The 18,835-nt window shown below is 39.8% G+C and overlaps 1 protein-coding gene across 2 annotated transcripts in view; it reads left to right on the top strand.

Moving 5' to 3' along the window:
• LOC123877537 (NFX1-type zinc finger-containing protein 1-like) overlaps nucleotides 1-18,835 on the top strand; it is a 30,382-nt gene that overhangs the window by 11,137 nt on the left and 410 nt on the right. For both annotated transcript variants that reach the window (XM_045924341.1, XM_045924340.1), the window contains 13 exons: nucleotides 454-612; nucleotides 1,299-1,446; nucleotides 2,987-3,070; nucleotides 4,159-4,427; nucleotides 5,483-5,629; nucleotides 6,495-6,669; nucleotides 7,927-8,069; nucleotides 9,091-9,242; nucleotides 10,406-10,589; nucleotides 13,846-13,974; nucleotides 14,728-14,850; nucleotides 15,968-16,126; nucleotides 16,825-17,068. In XM_045924341.1, coding sequence (XP_045780297.1) covers nucleotides 454-612; nucleotides 1,299-1,446; nucleotides 2,987-3,070; nucleotides 4,159-4,427; nucleotides 5,483-5,629; nucleotides 6,495-6,669; nucleotides 7,927-8,069; nucleotides 9,091-9,242; nucleotides 10,406-10,589; nucleotides 13,846-13,974; nucleotides 14,728-14,850; nucleotides 15,968-16,126; nucleotides 16,825-17,068 — 2,116 coding nt within the window. The remainder of the gene's footprint in view (nucleotides 1-453; nucleotides 613-1,298; nucleotides 1,447-2,986; nucleotides 3,071-4,158; nucleotides 4,428-5,482; nucleotides 5,630-6,494; nucleotides 6,670-7,926; nucleotides 8,070-9,090; nucleotides 9,243-10,405; nucleotides 10,590-13,845; nucleotides 13,975-14,727; nucleotides 14,851-15,967; nucleotides 16,127-16,824; nucleotides 17,069-18,835) is intronic.

The following is an 18,835-nucleotide window of genomic DNA, read 5'->3' as shown; positions in this document are numbered from 1 at the left end:
ATCCAAGCTCGCTCCAGAAGCCAAGTAGACCACCCAGGTTGCCGAGGACTTCATGGAGTGAGGTTGGGGAACCCAAATGGCGTTCTCGTTGTTCTGCCACGACCATGCACTCCAGGAGCACGTGCGTCGGCGTTTCATCGACCTCCATGCAGGCCCTGCACAGAGGACTGTCGGTAACAACTATAACGAAAAGGTGTTTGTTTAGTGGGCTGTGCCCTGTTATGAGTCCCACCCCACCTTCCTAAGTTTACCTTTGTCCAGGCGGAGTAGTTTGTTAGTTTGTCGTTGATCTATATTAGGGAAAGCCTCTTTGGCTTGCCTGCAGTCAGTTGCGCTTGCCCATAATTGGGAATGCTCTTTAAGTGTTAGTTCATGCAACCAAGTAGACAGTATCACTTAAAAGTAAGTTCGTTTAGTCATTAATTTATAGCCGTTTATCTTGTGACATTGTAGGAGATGAGAAGCTTACGCGGCCGAGGAGTTGTGGCTGACGTTTATACAAATTATCAGCGAGATCCAACCAGTATCAGTCCAGTGGATCGTTGGATGTTGTATTTTAGATGGGAAAATGATGTAGTCAGTATTCTCCGAGAAAAAGTTGAGCCACTGCAGGTATGTAACAGAAAAGAAAGCTGAACAAACGAACCAACTCCGATTTTTCTTTAAAAAAAAAGTTTACTATGGTACAAGAGAGGGGTCTGATTTTTTTTTTAATAATTGCAAGATAGGCTTGTGCTTGACCACCATCACGCCTTATTGAAAGCATTGATGAGGTCTAGGTTGGTATGCCTTTACCTAGAAGATTCCCATTTACTCTTGTTTGGTAGAAAACACAGACACCCGAAAGGCGTTCCAACTTCCATCAGAAGAGTGAAACAAAAACATTTCGTGCTACTAGATGGGATTGGATGTCGAGGTTGCCAACGCTCACGGTTTCTAGCTGTTCTGTGGCAGAAAGGTGAAGGAAGAACAGGTAAATGCATACATCTGAGATCAATGTAGAATATGTTATGAATAGTAGGAGATAAGGTAAAAGGGCTCCTTTCTCAAAAGGAAAAACGGACTCTTTAGAGGTTCACGTTGTTATCTGTCTGTCTGTCCATCCGTCTGTCTTGTCTGTCAAGAAAACCTAATGATTGATGCAGTTTTTCTACAATCCACCAGCTGGTTTCAGGAGATCGTTGATAATATGAAGCAGAAAAAATGTTGGGGAGAAAGACACCCCTGAAGAACACCAGCATTGATAGATGAATCTGATAAAATTATATCTATTGAGATACACTTGTTTGTTCTTTTAGGTCGCTGTAAAAAGAGCTAGTGCTAGTTACGAAGAGTCTAGAATGAGAGTGGATTATGATTTGTTGAAGAATGTCACAGTCATAGGCATGACGACAAGTGGCGCTGCTAGGATGAGACAGCTTATTGAGAAATTAGCTCCACGGATTGGTATGTATCTCTAGCCTTTAGTATTTTTGCTATTGTGCCTAGGACCGTTTTACCCGACTGCGGCAAAGCTAAAAGGAAGGGTTATGATTTTAGCAGTCCATGTATGTATATAATATATATGTATGTATGTATGTTTGTATCCAGATTCAGTGCGTTCCACCGTAGCGCCTAAACTACTGGGCCGATTTTGATGAATGAAGTGTCAATTGATTCGTTTTTAAGGGCCAGGTGCCATAGGCTTCATTTTATTTGCACTTTAGATACCTACCATTCAAGAAAGTGTTGGTGTGGTGTGACGTCGCTCGTGTCGATATCGATGACATGGGATTATTGGGAAGGCAGTCCAACGTACTACTCGGTCAAGCTAAGTTTGCACCTCGCGTCGATCACGTCACACTGACGTTTAGGCACGGTACTGACGCGACAAGACGACCGCGGGGAGGTGGGCGGGGAAGTGGGAGAGGCGCCGCATTCCTGCGAGGTGCAAACTTAGTGCGACCGAGTGATATTAACGCTGTAATCGTCAAAAGATCAAACACTTTGAAGAACTTCAGCTGTGCCGATTTTTTCTTTCGATACAGTGAGTTAATGATCCTTACATGAAATTGAGTCGATCAACACTCATAAATATTTTTTTGTCAATTTCATTTATTTTTATGGACAGATTGTTTTTACAAACAAAAGACGTAAAGGTTCCTAAGACAGTTCCCCTGTATCTCATGGTTTTGGATTTCCCGATACTGTCCTAGTAAAAAATAACACCATTTCTTGAAAGGTAGACAGTTAAAATTTTCATAAAGTGAATTTTCATAGGGTTATGAGGCGGGGGAACGCCCCGCACACCCGCACGCCACCCGCGCTCTCCCGCACCGGGTTAGCGTGGGGGCTGTGCGGGTGGGAGGGGCGTCCCCGCCCCGATCGCCATCTCTACCTGTCGCGTACTATTTAATTTAGTTTTTCGCAATTTGTAAAGTAATACAACAACGTAGGATTATGGCATTTCAATTGCGACAATAACAGTATCATCCTCACAGGTTTATATAAAAATCTTTACTTGAAAAGGTCCAGTTTAAGAAATTAATTAAAGTATTGACTAATTTGTGAGAATAATCTGACATTAAATTTGAATTTCGCGGGCAGGCCGGTCTCATGCCCCTTAAGAGGAGCCTCGCCGTCACTCGCTCCATACAAACGTAGTTCGTCTCATTGGAATACTAACCAATCATACTCAATGGAATTTTGTAGAAACGTTCCGCTAACTAATATCTATGCCTGTGGTTTTCCAGATTTCCGTTAAAATATTCGGTTTCAAAGTTACGCGGTCTTAAAAATTCACATACAAATCTTTGAGCCCCTGTAATTTTAAAACTACTTACATATTTTTAGAAAAATCTAAAACACCACAGGCACAGATATTAAGTAGTTTCTAAAATATGTCTGCAATGGACTTTGGTTGCTTAATCTTCAAATGAAATTGGGACTACGATTGTATGGAGTATAAGTGACGGAGAGAGCCCTGTTAACGAGTTTTCTTTTTCAGTGATAGTAGAAGAAGCAGCAGAGGTGTTGGAGCAGCATATAGTTACAACTTTGACAAAAAGTTGCCAACACCTCATTCTTATAGGTAAGTTCTTACTGCGACAAAATAACTTTCCAGATGCACGATTTCCCTTTTTAGGGTTCCATACCTCAAAAGGAAAAACAGAACCCTTATAGGATCACTTTGTTGTCTGTCTGTGTGTCTGTCTGTCAAGAAAACCGATAGGGTACTTGCCGTTGACCTAGAATCATGTTTGGCAGGTAGGTAGATCTTATAGCACAAGTAAAGGAATAAATCCAAAAACCGTTACATCATACAAAAAAAAATTCACGAAAAATTTAATTCACTAAATTACGTATAGATGGCGCAAACCGTTATTAACTTGCAAAGTTCTGGATAAAGGTAATTTATCTTGTACGATGGTACGGAACCCTTCGTGTGCGAGTCCGACTCGCACTTGACCGGTATTAAATTAATAAATAGGTAATCCGCGTGGATTTAGATTTTTAAAAATCCCATGGGAACTCTTTCACTTTCCGAGATAAAAACCAATGCCACACAACACGTCCATCCTTTCTTCCGGCTTCTCTTCAATAGTAACTCCTTCTCCTTGATAAATCCCTTTCATAATATAATGATACCCCACTTGGTATACTTATCTTACTTTGAAAATTTAAGCACATTTTAATTTTTTTTTAAATGATGTAACAAATTCTTAGTTTTCAGATTTATTCCTGTACTTGTGCTATAAGACCTACCTTCCTGCTTTTCATGATTCTAGATCAACGGGAAGTAGGTACCCTATAGGTTTTCTTGACAGACACGACGGACGGACGGACGGACAGACAGACAACAAAGTGATCCTATAAGGGTTCCGTTTTCCTTTTGAGGTCGGAACCTTAAAAATTGCACCCTATAGAAACAAGACCGTCACGTTCGAATTGGTGTGTTTCAGACTATGTATACCTAGTTTATGAGTTTAAGTTTTTTATTGTTTCTTCGCAAATGGAGGTAAAGTACTATCCAAAACTCAAGAAATAGCATTTACCGACTTCGTTTAGTTTAAAAGTCGTTTAAAATCGCTTGAGAAGTCCTCGATTTCGCATCGGCCTTCCAACATTACTCGGCCACTAATCGCTTTATCCTGGACTGTAATTTGGTATGTTTATTAGGAGACCACCAGCAGCTAAGGCCGTCGGCGTCATACATGAGGCTGGCCAGGCATTTCAACATCGAAGTGTCGCTGTTCGAGCGCATGATCATGAACGGCATACACAGTCGCTGCCTGAACGTGCAGCACCGCATGCGGCCACAGATCTCTGCCCTCATCGCGCCGGCGATCTACCCCGACCTTCAGAACCACCCTTCGGTCAGCGACTTTCCCGACGTGCGCGGTGTCACTTGCAACGTTTTCTTCTTCACGCATAGCTACAAAGAGGAGGTTCGTACAAAACTCCTGTATAAGATTTTACTTCTCACCAACATTCATCACACTAAAGGCGAAAGTTTGTATGTATGTGTGTGTGTATGTTTGTTACTCTTTAACGCAATAACTACTGAATGGATTTGGCTGAAATTTGGAATGGAGATAGATAATATCCTGGATTAGCACATAAGCTACTTTTTATCCCGGAAAATCAAAGAGTTCCTACGGGATTTTAAAAAACCGAAATCCACGCGGGCGAAGCCGCGGGCATCTTCTAGTTCATTCATAAAAATTTAGCGTTAAAGTAAAATGCCCCTTGATCGCCTTGCTTTAATGCTCAAGTTTGTGGATTTATTTTCGGCCAGCGCTCCAAGCTGAAACTTGGCGGCACAGCTAGGCCGGTAGGGTGGTAACTAGCCGAAGCCTACCACCTGACCATACCAGAAAATTACAAATTATGAAATTGTAAACGGGAATCGAACCCGGGTTCTCGCACTAATAAGACCACAGCCCTTACCACTGTGCCAGGGAAGCCGTCAAATACATGTCCATTTCAGTGCACTAGAAACTCAAAATCAAATTTTTCTTTTATCTCCACCATTCAATATAGCAGTTTCTGCTTATAAAATTATTTGAGTTGGGTAGGGGTAGGTACCTTGTACTTGACAGTCAATTTGATTGAATTGTTATTTTATTTGTTTTGATTTTTAACGTTCAAAACGTGTACAATTGTACTTACTTTGAATACAATTGTAAATTAAAAATTTATAACACCCCCGACAAGTGAAGGGTACAGTAACTAGAAAAGAGTTGATAACTTTCAAACGGCTGAACCGATTTTCTTGGATTATAGCTAAGAACACTCTCGATCAAGCCACCTTTCAAACAAAAAAAAAAACTAAATTAAAATCGGTTCATTAATTTAGGCGCTACGGTGTCACAAACAGATACACAGATACACAGACACACAGATACACACGTCAAACTTATAACACCCCTCTTTTTGGGTCGGGGGCTAAAAAATATTTGACCTTGACTTTGACTTTGACTTTGAATTAATTTTATTTAAGGTTGTAGCTGACAGTGCTAGCAAAACAAATGAAAGTGAGGGAGATATGGTCCTCGGTTTGGCAAACTACCTAATGCAGCAAGACTACCAACCCGAAGATGTCACCATTTTAGCTGCGTACTCCGGCCAAATGCTCTATATGAGGAGGGTAACTACTTTAAAATATAGATAGAGTTTCTGTACACTGCAGCGATCGAAGCCCATGTACACTGCTGGCGGTTTTATACTCATTAAAGATTAGATGCTGCCCGCGAATTTATCCGCGTGGATTTAGAGTTTTTATAAACCTAGAAGGATTATGGCATTTTTTTAGGATTCCTTACCTCAAAAAGGAAAAACGGAAGGGACAGGATCACTTTGTTGTTTGTCTGTCTGTCGGTCCGTCCGTCCGTCCGTCCGTCTGCCTCGTATGTCAAGAAAACATATACGTAAGTACAAAGTACTTCCCGTTGCCTAGTATCGAGAAATTAGGCAGGTAGGTAGGTAGCTGTTATAGCACAAGTAAAGGAAAATATCCGAAAACTGTGAATTTGTGGTTACGTCACACAAAAAAAAAAATGTGTACATGAACAAAATAATTAGTGTTTTGAATTTTCAAAGTAAGATAACTATTCCACTCTTGGTATTTTCATATGATACCTCACTAGGTATCATATGAAAGGGCTTATACCTGTACATTCTAAAACAGATTTTTATTTATTTTTATGCATTAGTACCTACTTAATAGTTTTTGATTTTTCGTGCAAAATGTTGGAAAAAATACCCGAGTAAGGAACCCTCGGTGCGCGAGTCTGACTCGCACTTGGCCGGTTTTATTAAACCCATACCCCTTTGGTTTCTATGTAACGGCATCGTACCGGGACGCTAAATCGCTTGGCGGCACGGCTTTGCCGTTAGGGTGGTAGGGTGGTAGCAAGCCACGACCGAAGCCTCCCACCAGACCGAAAATATTGTGTTGTTTTGATAAAATATAATCGAAGCCTTGATATTGATTGAAGTTATTTTATTTTCAGCAACGTGTAAACTATCCCCACTTGTCTGAAGTGAAAATTACAGTTGTGGATAATTACCAAGGTGAAGAATCTAAGATCATTCTTTTATCCCTCGTCAGAAATAACGACCAAAACAAAATTGGATTTTTAAGCACCGAGAATCGGGTCTGTGTGGCTTTGTCTAGAGCCAGAGAAGGTACATTAAATACACCTATAATTGTACACTTAAGGTGCAGGGCACGGGTCTGCCCGCAAAATTCAAATTTAATTTGGTTTTTCTCAATTTGTAAACTAATACGACAATATAGGCATATGGCATTCTAATAGCGCCAATGGCAGTATCATTTCCAGAGGTTTATATAAAAAATTTCACTTGAAAGTGTTCAGTTTTAAGAAATTAGTCAAAATAATCAGTTTGACGTGAGTTACTCACAAATTAGTCGATGTTCTGACTAATTTCTTAAACTGGACACTTTCGAGTAAAGATTTTTATATAAACCAGTCGAGATGATACTGCCATTGGCGCTATTATAATGCCATAAGCTTACTTTATCGTATTAGTTTACAAATTGCGAAAAACCAAATTAAATTTGAATTTCTTGCACCTTAAGGCCGGACCGCATTACAGCGTTCAAATATTCTCTACAGACCGTTCACAATAACTTAACCCCCTGACGTTATTTGGCATCATTGTAAATCACAGAATAATAAACCCTAAGTTTTAAGGAATAAAGCAATGGTGCCCATATCAGGACAGGGGACAATTAGTTATAGTGAACGGTCTGTGCCGCGTCGCGCTTTACAGCGCCGCTCTATTACAACCATAGACTTACGAATTTTCGCTAGTACATATCTGTAAGTCTATGATTACTTGAACATACACCGTACTAAATGATTAAAAAAACATTTAAAAAAATAATATTTTGACGCTTTGTGCCGCGCCGTGCAGCGCCGCATATAATTGCAACGCAAACTTTTTTATTCTATGACGTCTAGAAAGAAAACTTAAAGTATTTTTTAACCCCCGACCCAAAGAGAGAGAAAAGGGTGTTATAAGTTTGACGTGTGTATCTGTGTATCTGTGTGTCTGTGTATCTGTGTATCTGTCTGTGGCATCGTAGCGCCTAAACGAATGAACCGATTTTAATTTAGTTTTTTTTGTTTGAAAGGTGGCTTGATCGAGAGTGTTCTTAGCTATAATCTAAAAAAATTGGTTCAGCCGTTTAAGAGTTATCAGCTCTTTTCTAGTTTTCTTCTAGAAAAGAAGGTTAGATAACCCTTAGGTTCATAATATTATGTCAATACACAAATGTCAAGCTGTCAAGTGTCAAGATGGACGTTGCCTAAATACATAATTATTTATTTGAAAATGATGTTTTGGAAAACTCAGATACTTTGGATCGTCGGGGGTGTTATAAATTTTTAATTTACACTTGTTAAATTTATGTTTCAGGATTCTACATATTTGGCAACATAAAGATTCTGAAAAGAAATTCACCGCTTTGGATGAAAATTGCTGCCACATTAGAAAGTTTTGGATCACTTGGTACAAGCATACGTCTGATGTGTGAAAATCACAATGATAAAATATCCGTGGTAAGTATAGTAGGTAGATTGATAGTAAAAAAGAATACCCGGCTGAGTTTATCGTGGGCTCTTCTCAGACCTGGGTGCGTAATGGAACCTTCGTAGCTTTAGTTTTAAGTTTACGTAATTAATTATTATCACTACTATATTATCATGTTACAAATCTAAAAAATTCTGACTATCAAAAGGCGTCCAATAGTGCCTACCTACTTTGAATAAATGATTTTGGTTTTGATTACGGTCCAGGCCGAAAATAAAATAATTGCCGGCCGAGTGATATTGAAAGGAAGAGGCTAACCCGAGGACTACCCAAGTGATTTCAAAAGGAAGAGACTTGCATAGTGCTTTTCTCCCATAATAATAAACAAATGAATTGAAAGTATAACATCAAAATCGGTTAAACTGTCGGGTCGTGAAAAGTAAGCAGGCAGACAGACATACAGACACACTTTTGCATTTATAATATTAGTATGGATGTTTAATTAAAAAATATATATGGAACATATTTTTTATTTTTCAGAATATTCCGTATTATGAAATATATGTTCACCCTTACGGCTTATAAAGTTGGGTCAGTTGTTGAACTCGACGAAGACACAAAGAGAAGTTTAAAAAAAAAAATATTGGGCCAATAACAAGCGCTTTATTTATGGATCGCTCGTTCAAATCGATCAAAATGGGTTAGACTGTTGGGCTTTAAAACCTAGCAGTCAGACAGACAGACAGACAGACTCACTTTCGCAGTTATAATATTAGTATGGATAGTATGGATGTATGTGAATAAAATACGTCAATATGGCATACATTTTGATTTAATCATCAGGATTTTCCGCAATATAATGCCTGTTTCTATACATCATAATGTTATTTTATTCTTTAGAATAGATTTATATTCAAAAAAAACTTTTTACAAGAGCTTTTGAATCGTCAAAATAATCTACCACTGGTTCGGAATGCCGTTCCCACTGAGAAGAACCAGCAAGAAACTCGGGGAAACTATGCGAGTTAACTGACTTTTGTAACGTTGTAGATTTCAACTCCCCAAGATTTTAATAAGGTTCCTGAAGGCGGCTGTCTTCAAAAGTGCAACTACACAATGCCGTGTCTCCACGTGTGCCCACTCCTATGCCACGGCTACGACAAATGCCATACGGGCATTGAGTGCACCTCGAAATGTGAAAGGTAAGTCAGACCAAAATGGCACTCAAACCACATGCTAATATAACTATGGCAAGAAAAACATTTTTTTCCAACTCCTTTTTAGAGTTCCATACCCAAAGCGTAAAGACAGAACCATATTAATGTCACTCTGCTGTCTGTCTGTCCGTCTGTCGCGTCTGTCAAGAAAACCTATAGGGTACTTCCCGTTGACCTAGAATCATGAAATTTGGCAGGTAGGTAGGTCTTATAGCACAAGTACAGGAATAAATCCAAAAACCGTGGATTTGTGATTATATCGCCAAAAAAATATAATTAAAATGTGTTCATGAACAAATAATAAGTATTTTCAATTTTCAAAGCAAGATAACTAACTATACTAAATGGGGTATCATATGAAAAGGCTTTACTTGCACATTCTAAAACCGATTTTTATTCATTCCAAAACCCAAAAAAAAAACTAGGTTTGTAGCTGATTTTGTCAGGAGCTAGACCGCGGCGCGGATAGACATACGGACACACAGCAGAATGACATTAATGAACACCCGGCTGAGTTTTTTGTGGGCTCTTCTCAGACCTGAGCGCGTTTGGAACCCTAGTAGTTTTAATTTTAAGTTACGTAATTCATTATCACCATATCTTACGAATCTAACAATTCTGACTATCAAAAGGTGTAGGTACAATAGTACCTAGGTCATCGATGTATATGGATGGGCCCTTCGAAGATAAAAAACGCGCTCAAAACGTCAAGAGAATTTGCAAAAGTCTCTTGACTTTGTCAATGACGATGACGTAAGATTCAAGCGTATTTTTGCGGACGGAATTGTATGGGAAAGGCTAATCCATATACATCGATGACCTGGGTACTTTGAATAAGTGATTTAGGGCTTAGTTTTTACTATTTGGGTACCTAAGAGACCGTTGAAACCACGTGTGAAGCGATTTGCCTCCTCGTTTCTAATTCGAACCGCTAGGATGTGTACCTAACGCCCTTCCGGCAATCGGCATCAGTTTTCCCCACACTTTTAATATAGGTACCTTCCAAGTCAAGAGTGAATAGGCATCTTCTAGGCGAGCGCGCTCCTTCTTAGGCTATATCATCACTTGCCAGCAGATTTGATTGCAGCCAAGCGCTATACGTTAAAAAAAACTTGTAGTTGAGTAAAAATATTGCTTTTGGTTTACAGGATTATTTGCGAACTGAATCACGTTTGTCCGTTGAAGTGCATGGATGAATGCAAGCCATGCATAGTAAGAGTGACGAAAAAACTGCCATGCGGCCATGATATGTCAGTATTTTGTCACTTGGACCCTAAGGACGTGAAGTGCTTGACATCGGTCCCTGCCATGTTACCAAGCTGTGGCCATGAGGTAATTACTTGACTATACTTACGTTCATGCAACTAACTACATGTTTTATGTAAGTAAGTAATCCTCATCATTTCAACCCATGCTCGGCCCATTGAGTATATAGGTCTCCTTTCAGAATAAGAAGGCCTTATTAGTTAGCCTTAGCCTTAGTATTATAGTTATTAGACTAGTATATAATATAGGTACCTATTAGATATATTAGAAGAGCCTTATTATATAGTAGAGCCTTATTATATATTAGAATAGTTAAATACTATAATAACTAATCGATTTACACCTTATTCATCAAAATCGGCTCAGTAGTTTAGGCGATACGGTGGAACACACAAATACAAACCTACATACATACATAGACTGCTATGAAATCACAACCCTTCCGTAGGCTTTACCGTAGTCGGGTAAAAAATGACGAAGACGTCTAGGTAGGCCGGGCTCTATACCAAAAATAGCCGATGCCCGCGACTTCGCCCGCGTGGATTTAGGTTTTTCGAAATCCCGTGGGAACTCTTTGATATTTCGGGATAAAAAGTAGCTTATGTCATTATGTGTAGTAGCTTATGTATGTTATTATGTGTAGCTGTCTACGTGCTGGGTGATTACAATGCACATTGTGGCACCAGATTCGGGAACGAGCTATTCGCCTTCTGCACAGACCATTCACTCGTGTGTGTCGACACTGAAATTCTGGCTCCGGGTTCGTTTACACATGTTAATGATGGTAGTGGGTCTAAGCGTTGGTTAGACCACTGCATTGTGACAGCTGCTGCGCGTGCGACAGTGATATCTGCGTGTGTGGATCTTGGAGTGTACTGGTCAGATCATTTTCCTCTTTTGATTACATGTAAAATGAATGTACTTCCAAAGAAAATTGCCATATCTACAGAAAATAAGTTACTATCTGGTGTGTATTGGGGTAATAGGGATGTAAACCAAACTAGTCTATTTAATACGTACTGTTGTGATAATTTAAGTGATATTAGTATATCTAGTCATTTTCTAAACTGTATAGACTGTAATTTTAGTAATTTCAATATATGTGATGCTCATTTGTTTAAATTAGATGATTATTATGACGTTATTGTTAAGATTTTACAAGAAGGTGCCAAAAGAAGTGTTTGTCGCGATGTTCCGGTGAAGCATAAAAAAGTACTAGGGTGGAACTACCACGTTCGAGAGAGTCACCAAAGAGCGAGGTATTACTTCCAACTTTGGTTATGGTACGGTAAACCTCAAACCGGTGAGGTTTATAATAACATGGTACAGAGCCGTAAAGTTTTTAAAAATAAATTGAAATGGTGCCAAAATAACGAGGATCAAATCAGAATGGATATGTTGGCCTTACATCAGCGAGACAAAAACTTTGTTAAATTTTGGAAAGACACAAAACGCCTCAACTATAAATCAAATCTACCATTGAGTGTTGACGGTGTCCAAGACCCAAAGCTGATTGCTGACTTATTTTCGCATCATTTCAAACTGGATCCATTACCTGCTCTAAGTACAAAATGTGCATCTATGCCCAGTGGAAAAATGATTTTAAACGATGGACAATCGCATCGTTACTCACCTGACGATGTGGCTAAAGTAGTATTGACAATGAAAAGAGGTAAGGCCCCAGGATATGACGGACTGAGCCTGGAGCACATTTTGTATGCAGGCGAAAAAATTTTTTGCTTATTGGCGGAACTGTTTACCTTATGTATAAACTCAGGTTATTTGCCTAAAAACCTTATGAGAACTGTGGTAGTTCCTGTCCCAAAGAATAGGACCGGTGATCTTTCCAGCCTCAAAAACTACAGGCCGATTTCTTTAGGTACCATTATAGGCAAAATACTGGAAAGAATAATTTATTCTGATGTAAATCAGAACATTAGGATTGATGACGCGCAGTTTGGTTTTCGTCCTGGGCTCTCAACAGATTCGGCTATCTTTAGTCTCAAATCGATAGTTAACTATTATACGAATAGAAACACATCCGTATACGCATGCTTTCTGGATCTCAGTAGAGCTTTTGACCTGGTAAACTATCAGTTACTATGGCAAAAACTTATTGAGTCTAATGTATCGCGTAAGACGGTAGATCTGTTGAGATACTGGTACGAGAACCAAACTAATTTTGTGAAATGGGGCGACGCCGGCTCTAATGATTATAGATTAGAATGCGGCGTGCGTCAAGGAGGATTGACCTCTCCGGACCTCTTCAGCATTTATGTTAATGATCTGATTGAGGGACTTAGAAATACTAGAGTAGGTTGCCACATAGGTACAACGTGCATTAACAATATCAGCTATGCTGACGATATGGTACTTCTAAGTCCCTCAATCAGGGGTCTTAGACGACTACTCAACATCTGTGAACAATATGCTAGAGATCACGGCCTTAAATATAATGTTAAAAAGACGCAGATGATGGTTTTCCGTGCAGGCAAGGGCCCGGAGAGGATCCCGTCGGTTTTCTTAGATGGAGTTCCTGTAGAAAGGGTGGCGCAATTCAGGTATCTGGGGCATATTTTAACTGAGGATCTACGTGATAACCAAGACATGGAACGAGAAAGAAGGGCTTTGTCTGTTCGGTGCAACATGCTCGCACGCAGATTTGCGCGGTGTAGTACTGAGGCGAAGCTGACACTGTTTAGAGCATATTGTCAATGCTTTTACACGTGTCAGCTTTGGGTCAACTGCACCGCAAGTGCACGTAGCAGCATCAGAGTGCAGTATAATAACGCATACCGTATTCTGATGAAACTGCCTAAATACTGCAGCGCGTCGGGCATGTTTGCTGACGCCAAAGTGCCCGATTATTTCGCGATTATTAGATCTCGGGTTGCGGCTTTCTGGTTCCGCATCCGCAATTCTCAGAACGAGATCCTCAGGGTATGCTCTGAGTGTCCTGAAAATCGCATACCGAAGTACTGGCTTGCCGTGCATCGTGGCAACAACCGTAAATAATTTTTATTTTACTCTTGTATTCTATTCTATTTTATTTTATTTTATATTTAAGAAATGGGTGTAAAAAAAAAAATTGCCTGAAAATAAACTATTATATTATTATTATTATTATTATGTGCTAATCCAGGATATTGTCTATCTCCATTCCGAATTTCAGCCAAATCTGTCAAGTAGTTTTTGCGTGAAGGAGTAACAAACATACACAAACACACACACAAACACACACACACACAGACACACAAACTTTCGCCTTTATAATATTAGTGCGATATTCAAACATTTCAAACCCCTTTGGTTATGATATCAGGTGAAGAAACCGTGTCACATTGCGCCTGAGATGGTAAAGTGTCCGGTGCCCTGTAGACAACGCTTGGTCAAATGCGGGCATATGTGTACGCGCTCCTGCCACGTCGAGGATGACCCGCAGCACGAACGGGTACGTATCCGCATCATCATCCCATCACCACTCTACTCATTCATGAGAAGAGCTTAGGCCTAGTAATTGGCTCGTTGGAAAGCCTGGAGCACCGCAGAGATGTAAGCTCTCTTTGCGTATTTTATCACCTTTATACCGTGTGCTCTGAAGAGCTGTTTGAGAAAATTCCACCCTCCTTTTTCTACAACCGCACCGCACGCCACCGCAAGCAATTGCACCCTCACCACCTGGGTGCCTGGTGCACTTCGACCGCCCGTTGTGCCAGATCATTTTTCCACGCACATGCAAACTGTGGAATCAACTCCCATCGGCGGTGTTCATGGGGTTATTCAAGATGCAGGCCAACCAATTCCTGAAAGGTCGGCAACGCATCGGCGGTTCCTCTAGTACTGCAAATGTTGATGGGCTGTGGTAATCACTTAACACCAGGTGACCCGCTTGCTTGTTTGCTCGCTATTTTTTATTTAAAAAAATGCGGATTGGAAGACTTCACACACCTTTTTTTTAATGATGTCTCCAAGATGTAGGCTATGGCCTATGACGCCAATTAGATGATGCCCGCAATCTCGTCCTTGTGGATTTAGGTTTTTACGAAATCCTATGTAAAAAGTAAGAGCCTATGTCCATTCCCGGGGAGCAAGCTATCCTTTGCCTTTCGTCAGAATCGGTCAAACGGATGACCTGTAGCTGATAACTCCATGCTAGTAACTGCAGATCAGATATCCTTTTAACAATAGGCGTTTGTTGTTTCAGTACTTATGTCAGAAACAGTGTACTAAAGCCAAGAGAGGGTGCACCATGGAGTTTGAGGGCGACCGCGGCGACCACCAGTGTATCAATATGTGCTACGACGAATGCGATGAATGCGACGTCCAAGTATGTTACTCTATCTTTCTCCCACTTGGAAATTGGATCGTCTATAATATATGTGATGGAAAATGTGGCTTGACTGACTGACTGATCCATCAGTTCAAACTACTGGACGGATCGGGCTACGCATACAGATTGTTTCTTGAATTCCAAAAAATGAGCAAAATATGAAACTTTTACCTTTATTAAAGTACTTTTGAATCGTCAAAAGCATCCACCACTGGTTCGGAATGCCTTTCCTACCGAGAAGAACCAGCAAGAAACTCAGTTGCTCTTTTCAAAGATTTCATATACAATTTTATGCCATGTATAAAAGTAATTGAAGTTCCGCGCATTGCTGGAGCGAGCTGTAGATCAAATCCACGCTCTTTTATCATTTACATAATCTTCGATTGTATAATACTTATGCTTCTTTCCTTCATTTGTTTATGGCCTCCGCAAAATGACAGAAAAGTATCTCTCAAGATCAAGAGACAATTCTCGATCGAAATAGCGATTAACAGCCTCGTTTAGTTTACAAGTGTCAATTAAAAATTTATTACATCCCCGACAAGTGAAGGTTACAGTAACTAGAAAAGAGCTGATAACTTTCAAACGGCTGAACCGATTTTCTTGGATTATAGCTAAGAAAACTCTCGATCAAGTCAAGTCACCTTTCAAACAAAAAAAAAACTAAATTAAAATCGGTTCATTAGTTTAGGAGATATGATGCCACAGACAGATACACAGATACACACATCAAACTTATAGCACCCCTTCTTTTTGGGTCGGGGGTTAAATAGGATTCAGTTGGCGCCTCATCCTTTCAATATTACTCGTCCGTGAATGTCTTTATTTCTGGCCTGGACAGCAATATACTTTTGTATTTTGCTCCTAAATTACTAGATACTTTATTGAAGAAACGATTTCAATATAGAGGACTGTAATCGGGCCTTTACTGGCCGCACGCCAGCAATTTCCAAGAGGACTGTAATGGAAATTGCTGGACGGTTTCATATTGAGGTTCTTTGTTGGCTAAGGAGAAACCCTCGGCTTCGCCTTGGCCTTCCAATATAACTCGGCCAATAATCGCTTTATTTCAGGCCTGGACTATATGTACTATTAATTTACATGTTTCCTTCAGGTCGTCAAAAAAAGACAGGGCTGCAAACATAAGGAGAGCGTCGCGTGCTCAAAGAGCCCCGACGACACGCCCTGCTACAAGAACTGCGCGCGCGTGCTGACTTGCGGACACTTCTGCAAGAAGAAATGCTTCGAGCCCTGCGGCGACTGCAAACAAGTAGTGAGTTTAAAATTTTTTACGGTGCCGTATACCCAAAGGGTACGAAGATAGGTGATAGACTGATGATTACCATTGATTATGATGATTAGATGGTAAGATACCACAACAAAATCCTATATGTTATAAAAGATCGCAATGTTTTGCAAATACAATATCTATCTGATGCTAAGGTCAACGAACGTTGCGTAGTTGGGTGCCACGGGGTCAACGCCGCGTCGTAGGCACGCTGTTCATTGCGGGTTTGAAAAATACCAAATCAGTAAAACTACTATGATGATTAATATAAAGGTAAATGGTTACTGGTATTGGATTGTGTTTAGGTAATACGAGTATAATAATAGCTCTAAGTTTTTGCTGGCGTTCTAATTACACCCTGTATGAAAATGTCGAGGGCATCTCATAATATTGTGATCACACTAATATTATTATAAAGGCGAAAGTTTGTATGTGTGTGTGTGTGTGTGTGTGTGTGTATGTTTGTTACTCCTTCACGCAAAAACTACTAGACGGATTGGGCTGAAATTCAGAATGGAGATAGATTATACCCTGCATTAGCACATAGGCTACTTTTTATCCCGGAAAATCAAAGAGTTCCCGGGATTTTTAAAGAAAACCTACATCCACGCGAAACGAAGTCGCGGGCATCAGCTAGTTCTTAATAAGAATTTTTGTTTCTAATTCTGTTTCTAATAACGCAGGTAAAGAAGCTGATCCCTGAATGTGGTCACGAAATTTCGCTCGAGTGTGGGTCGGAGCCGGAACGCAAGTTGTGCGAGAGACCGTGCGAGCGCACCATGTCTTGCGGGCATCGCTGCCAGCAGCGCTGCGGTGACATATGTGACCCTACCAAATGCAAGGAGCTAATGCCACAACCTACCGAATTGCCTTGCGGACATCAAGTACAACTCCCATGCAGCGTTTACTTTATCGCGTCCTCGTCTGGTAAGTTAATTTTGTGATAAGTAGTATCAGCTAGGGATTGCAATCCAGCGGCATTTTCAATCCAGCTGGATTTTTGCTGGATTGAAGCAAATCCAGCTGGATCCAGCGCGGATCCAGCACTTATTGATTTTTCAAAGAAATGCAACAGTTGTTTTTTGTTTTAACCGTATAAACTTTAATAACTTATTTTTTTGTAACTATAATATCTATACTTGTTTGTTTGTAGTTATAATATCTAAGAAAAAAGCGTTTTATATGGCAATTTTTTTTTTAATGCAATTAGATATGTATTTAATCAATCGAAGTATGTACCATTCATTATCAATACACTATCGCCATTTTATAGGTAATTCATTGATTCCATTGCTGAAAAAGTTGTGGAAGCGAGAATTAATAAAATCTTTGGAGGCAATAGAACCTTGAACTGAATCGAAATTGAATTTTTTTCCTTGCCAGAAATTGTCTATGTTCCGAAAAAATGTTTGTTGGAGTAAGGTTCGGGGAGTATGGAAGGTGTTTCCAATCACAGCTCCTTAATTTAGCGATCGTCTGTCATGATATATGAGGTCTAGCGTTATCCTGAAGCAGCAATGGACTAGAGCAATTATTGACCAGTCTCAGTTGTTTAACGGCTAGCTTTTCTATCGAGGTTTGCAATTGTTGACAATAGGTATCAGTCGTTATCGACTGGCTAGATCTTAGGAAGCTATAGTGTATGATGTCAGTACTGGTCCACCAAACACTCAAAAACACCTTTTTCTGAGTCAAATTGCGCTTGGGACAGGATTTGGCTGGGTTCTGCTGGGTTCAACCACTGTGATCAGCGTTTCTGATTGACGTACTTGCAGATCTATTTTACATTACAAGTAACAATACGATGCAAAATTCCCTCATTATTGTGACCATTGAGTAATGTAACGCAGCACCCAAAGCGAGTTTGTTGGTTTGTTGTGCTTCACTCAATTCATGCAGTACCCATTTCTCGAGCTTTTGCACTTTACCAATTTGTTATTAGTGAATTAAAATTGTTTTATCACTCACAAGTGCTAGCGCTAACGTTAGTGTACCGCTACTTCTGACGTGGTTTGCGATGGATGCGCTTCCACAATCATCTTTTAATACTTCACTGTCAACGAAGATCTCCAAAGGATTTGTTCTGCAGGTCAAAATAATTTCAAGAACGAAAACATTGAACTCAAAAACATACCTCGTTTTCTTTTTACAGTAACTTCCCTTATACACATCATTAATCTGAAATAGCTATTCATAGGTACTTGTTTTACTAACTTTGTAAGGTTCTCAGTTTCTCAGTCTCACTAATTTTCGAAATAAAATTGCGTAGCCTATCCCAATTCCCATTTATAAATCTTAATAGAAGCTGAAGTTATAATATAATTTCAGACTTGAGAATCTAATCATTTCTGTTACAGTTCTTTTTTACTTTTCTGAAAGACATTCTATGGTTTTTGCACGAAAAGAAAGTTAGTTACTTGTTTTTAGCTGATTGCGGATCCGCACCGCTGGATCCAGCGTCAGATGCTGGATCCAGCAAGCCCAAAAAACGTTCTGGATCCAGCTGGATTGCTGGATTGCGGATCCAGCATTGCAATCCCTAGTATCAGCGTTGTCAGAAGTATATGAAATGTACGAAATTAGTACCTTTTGTGCAAGTATACGAATTTATTTTACCAAAATTATAGTTACAAAGTATAAATACCAAAGTATGAGTATAATTTATAAATACCACCATACTATACCATTACCATA

Source organism: Maniola jurtina, chromosome 24 (genome assembly GCF_905333055.1).
Source record: "Maniola jurtina chromosome 24, ilManJurt1.1, whole genome shotgun sequence".
NCBI lineage: Eukaryota > Metazoa > Arthropoda > Insecta > Lepidoptera > Nymphalidae > Maniola > Maniola jurtina.
This window is presented reverse-complemented; position numbering and strand designations above follow the sequence as displayed.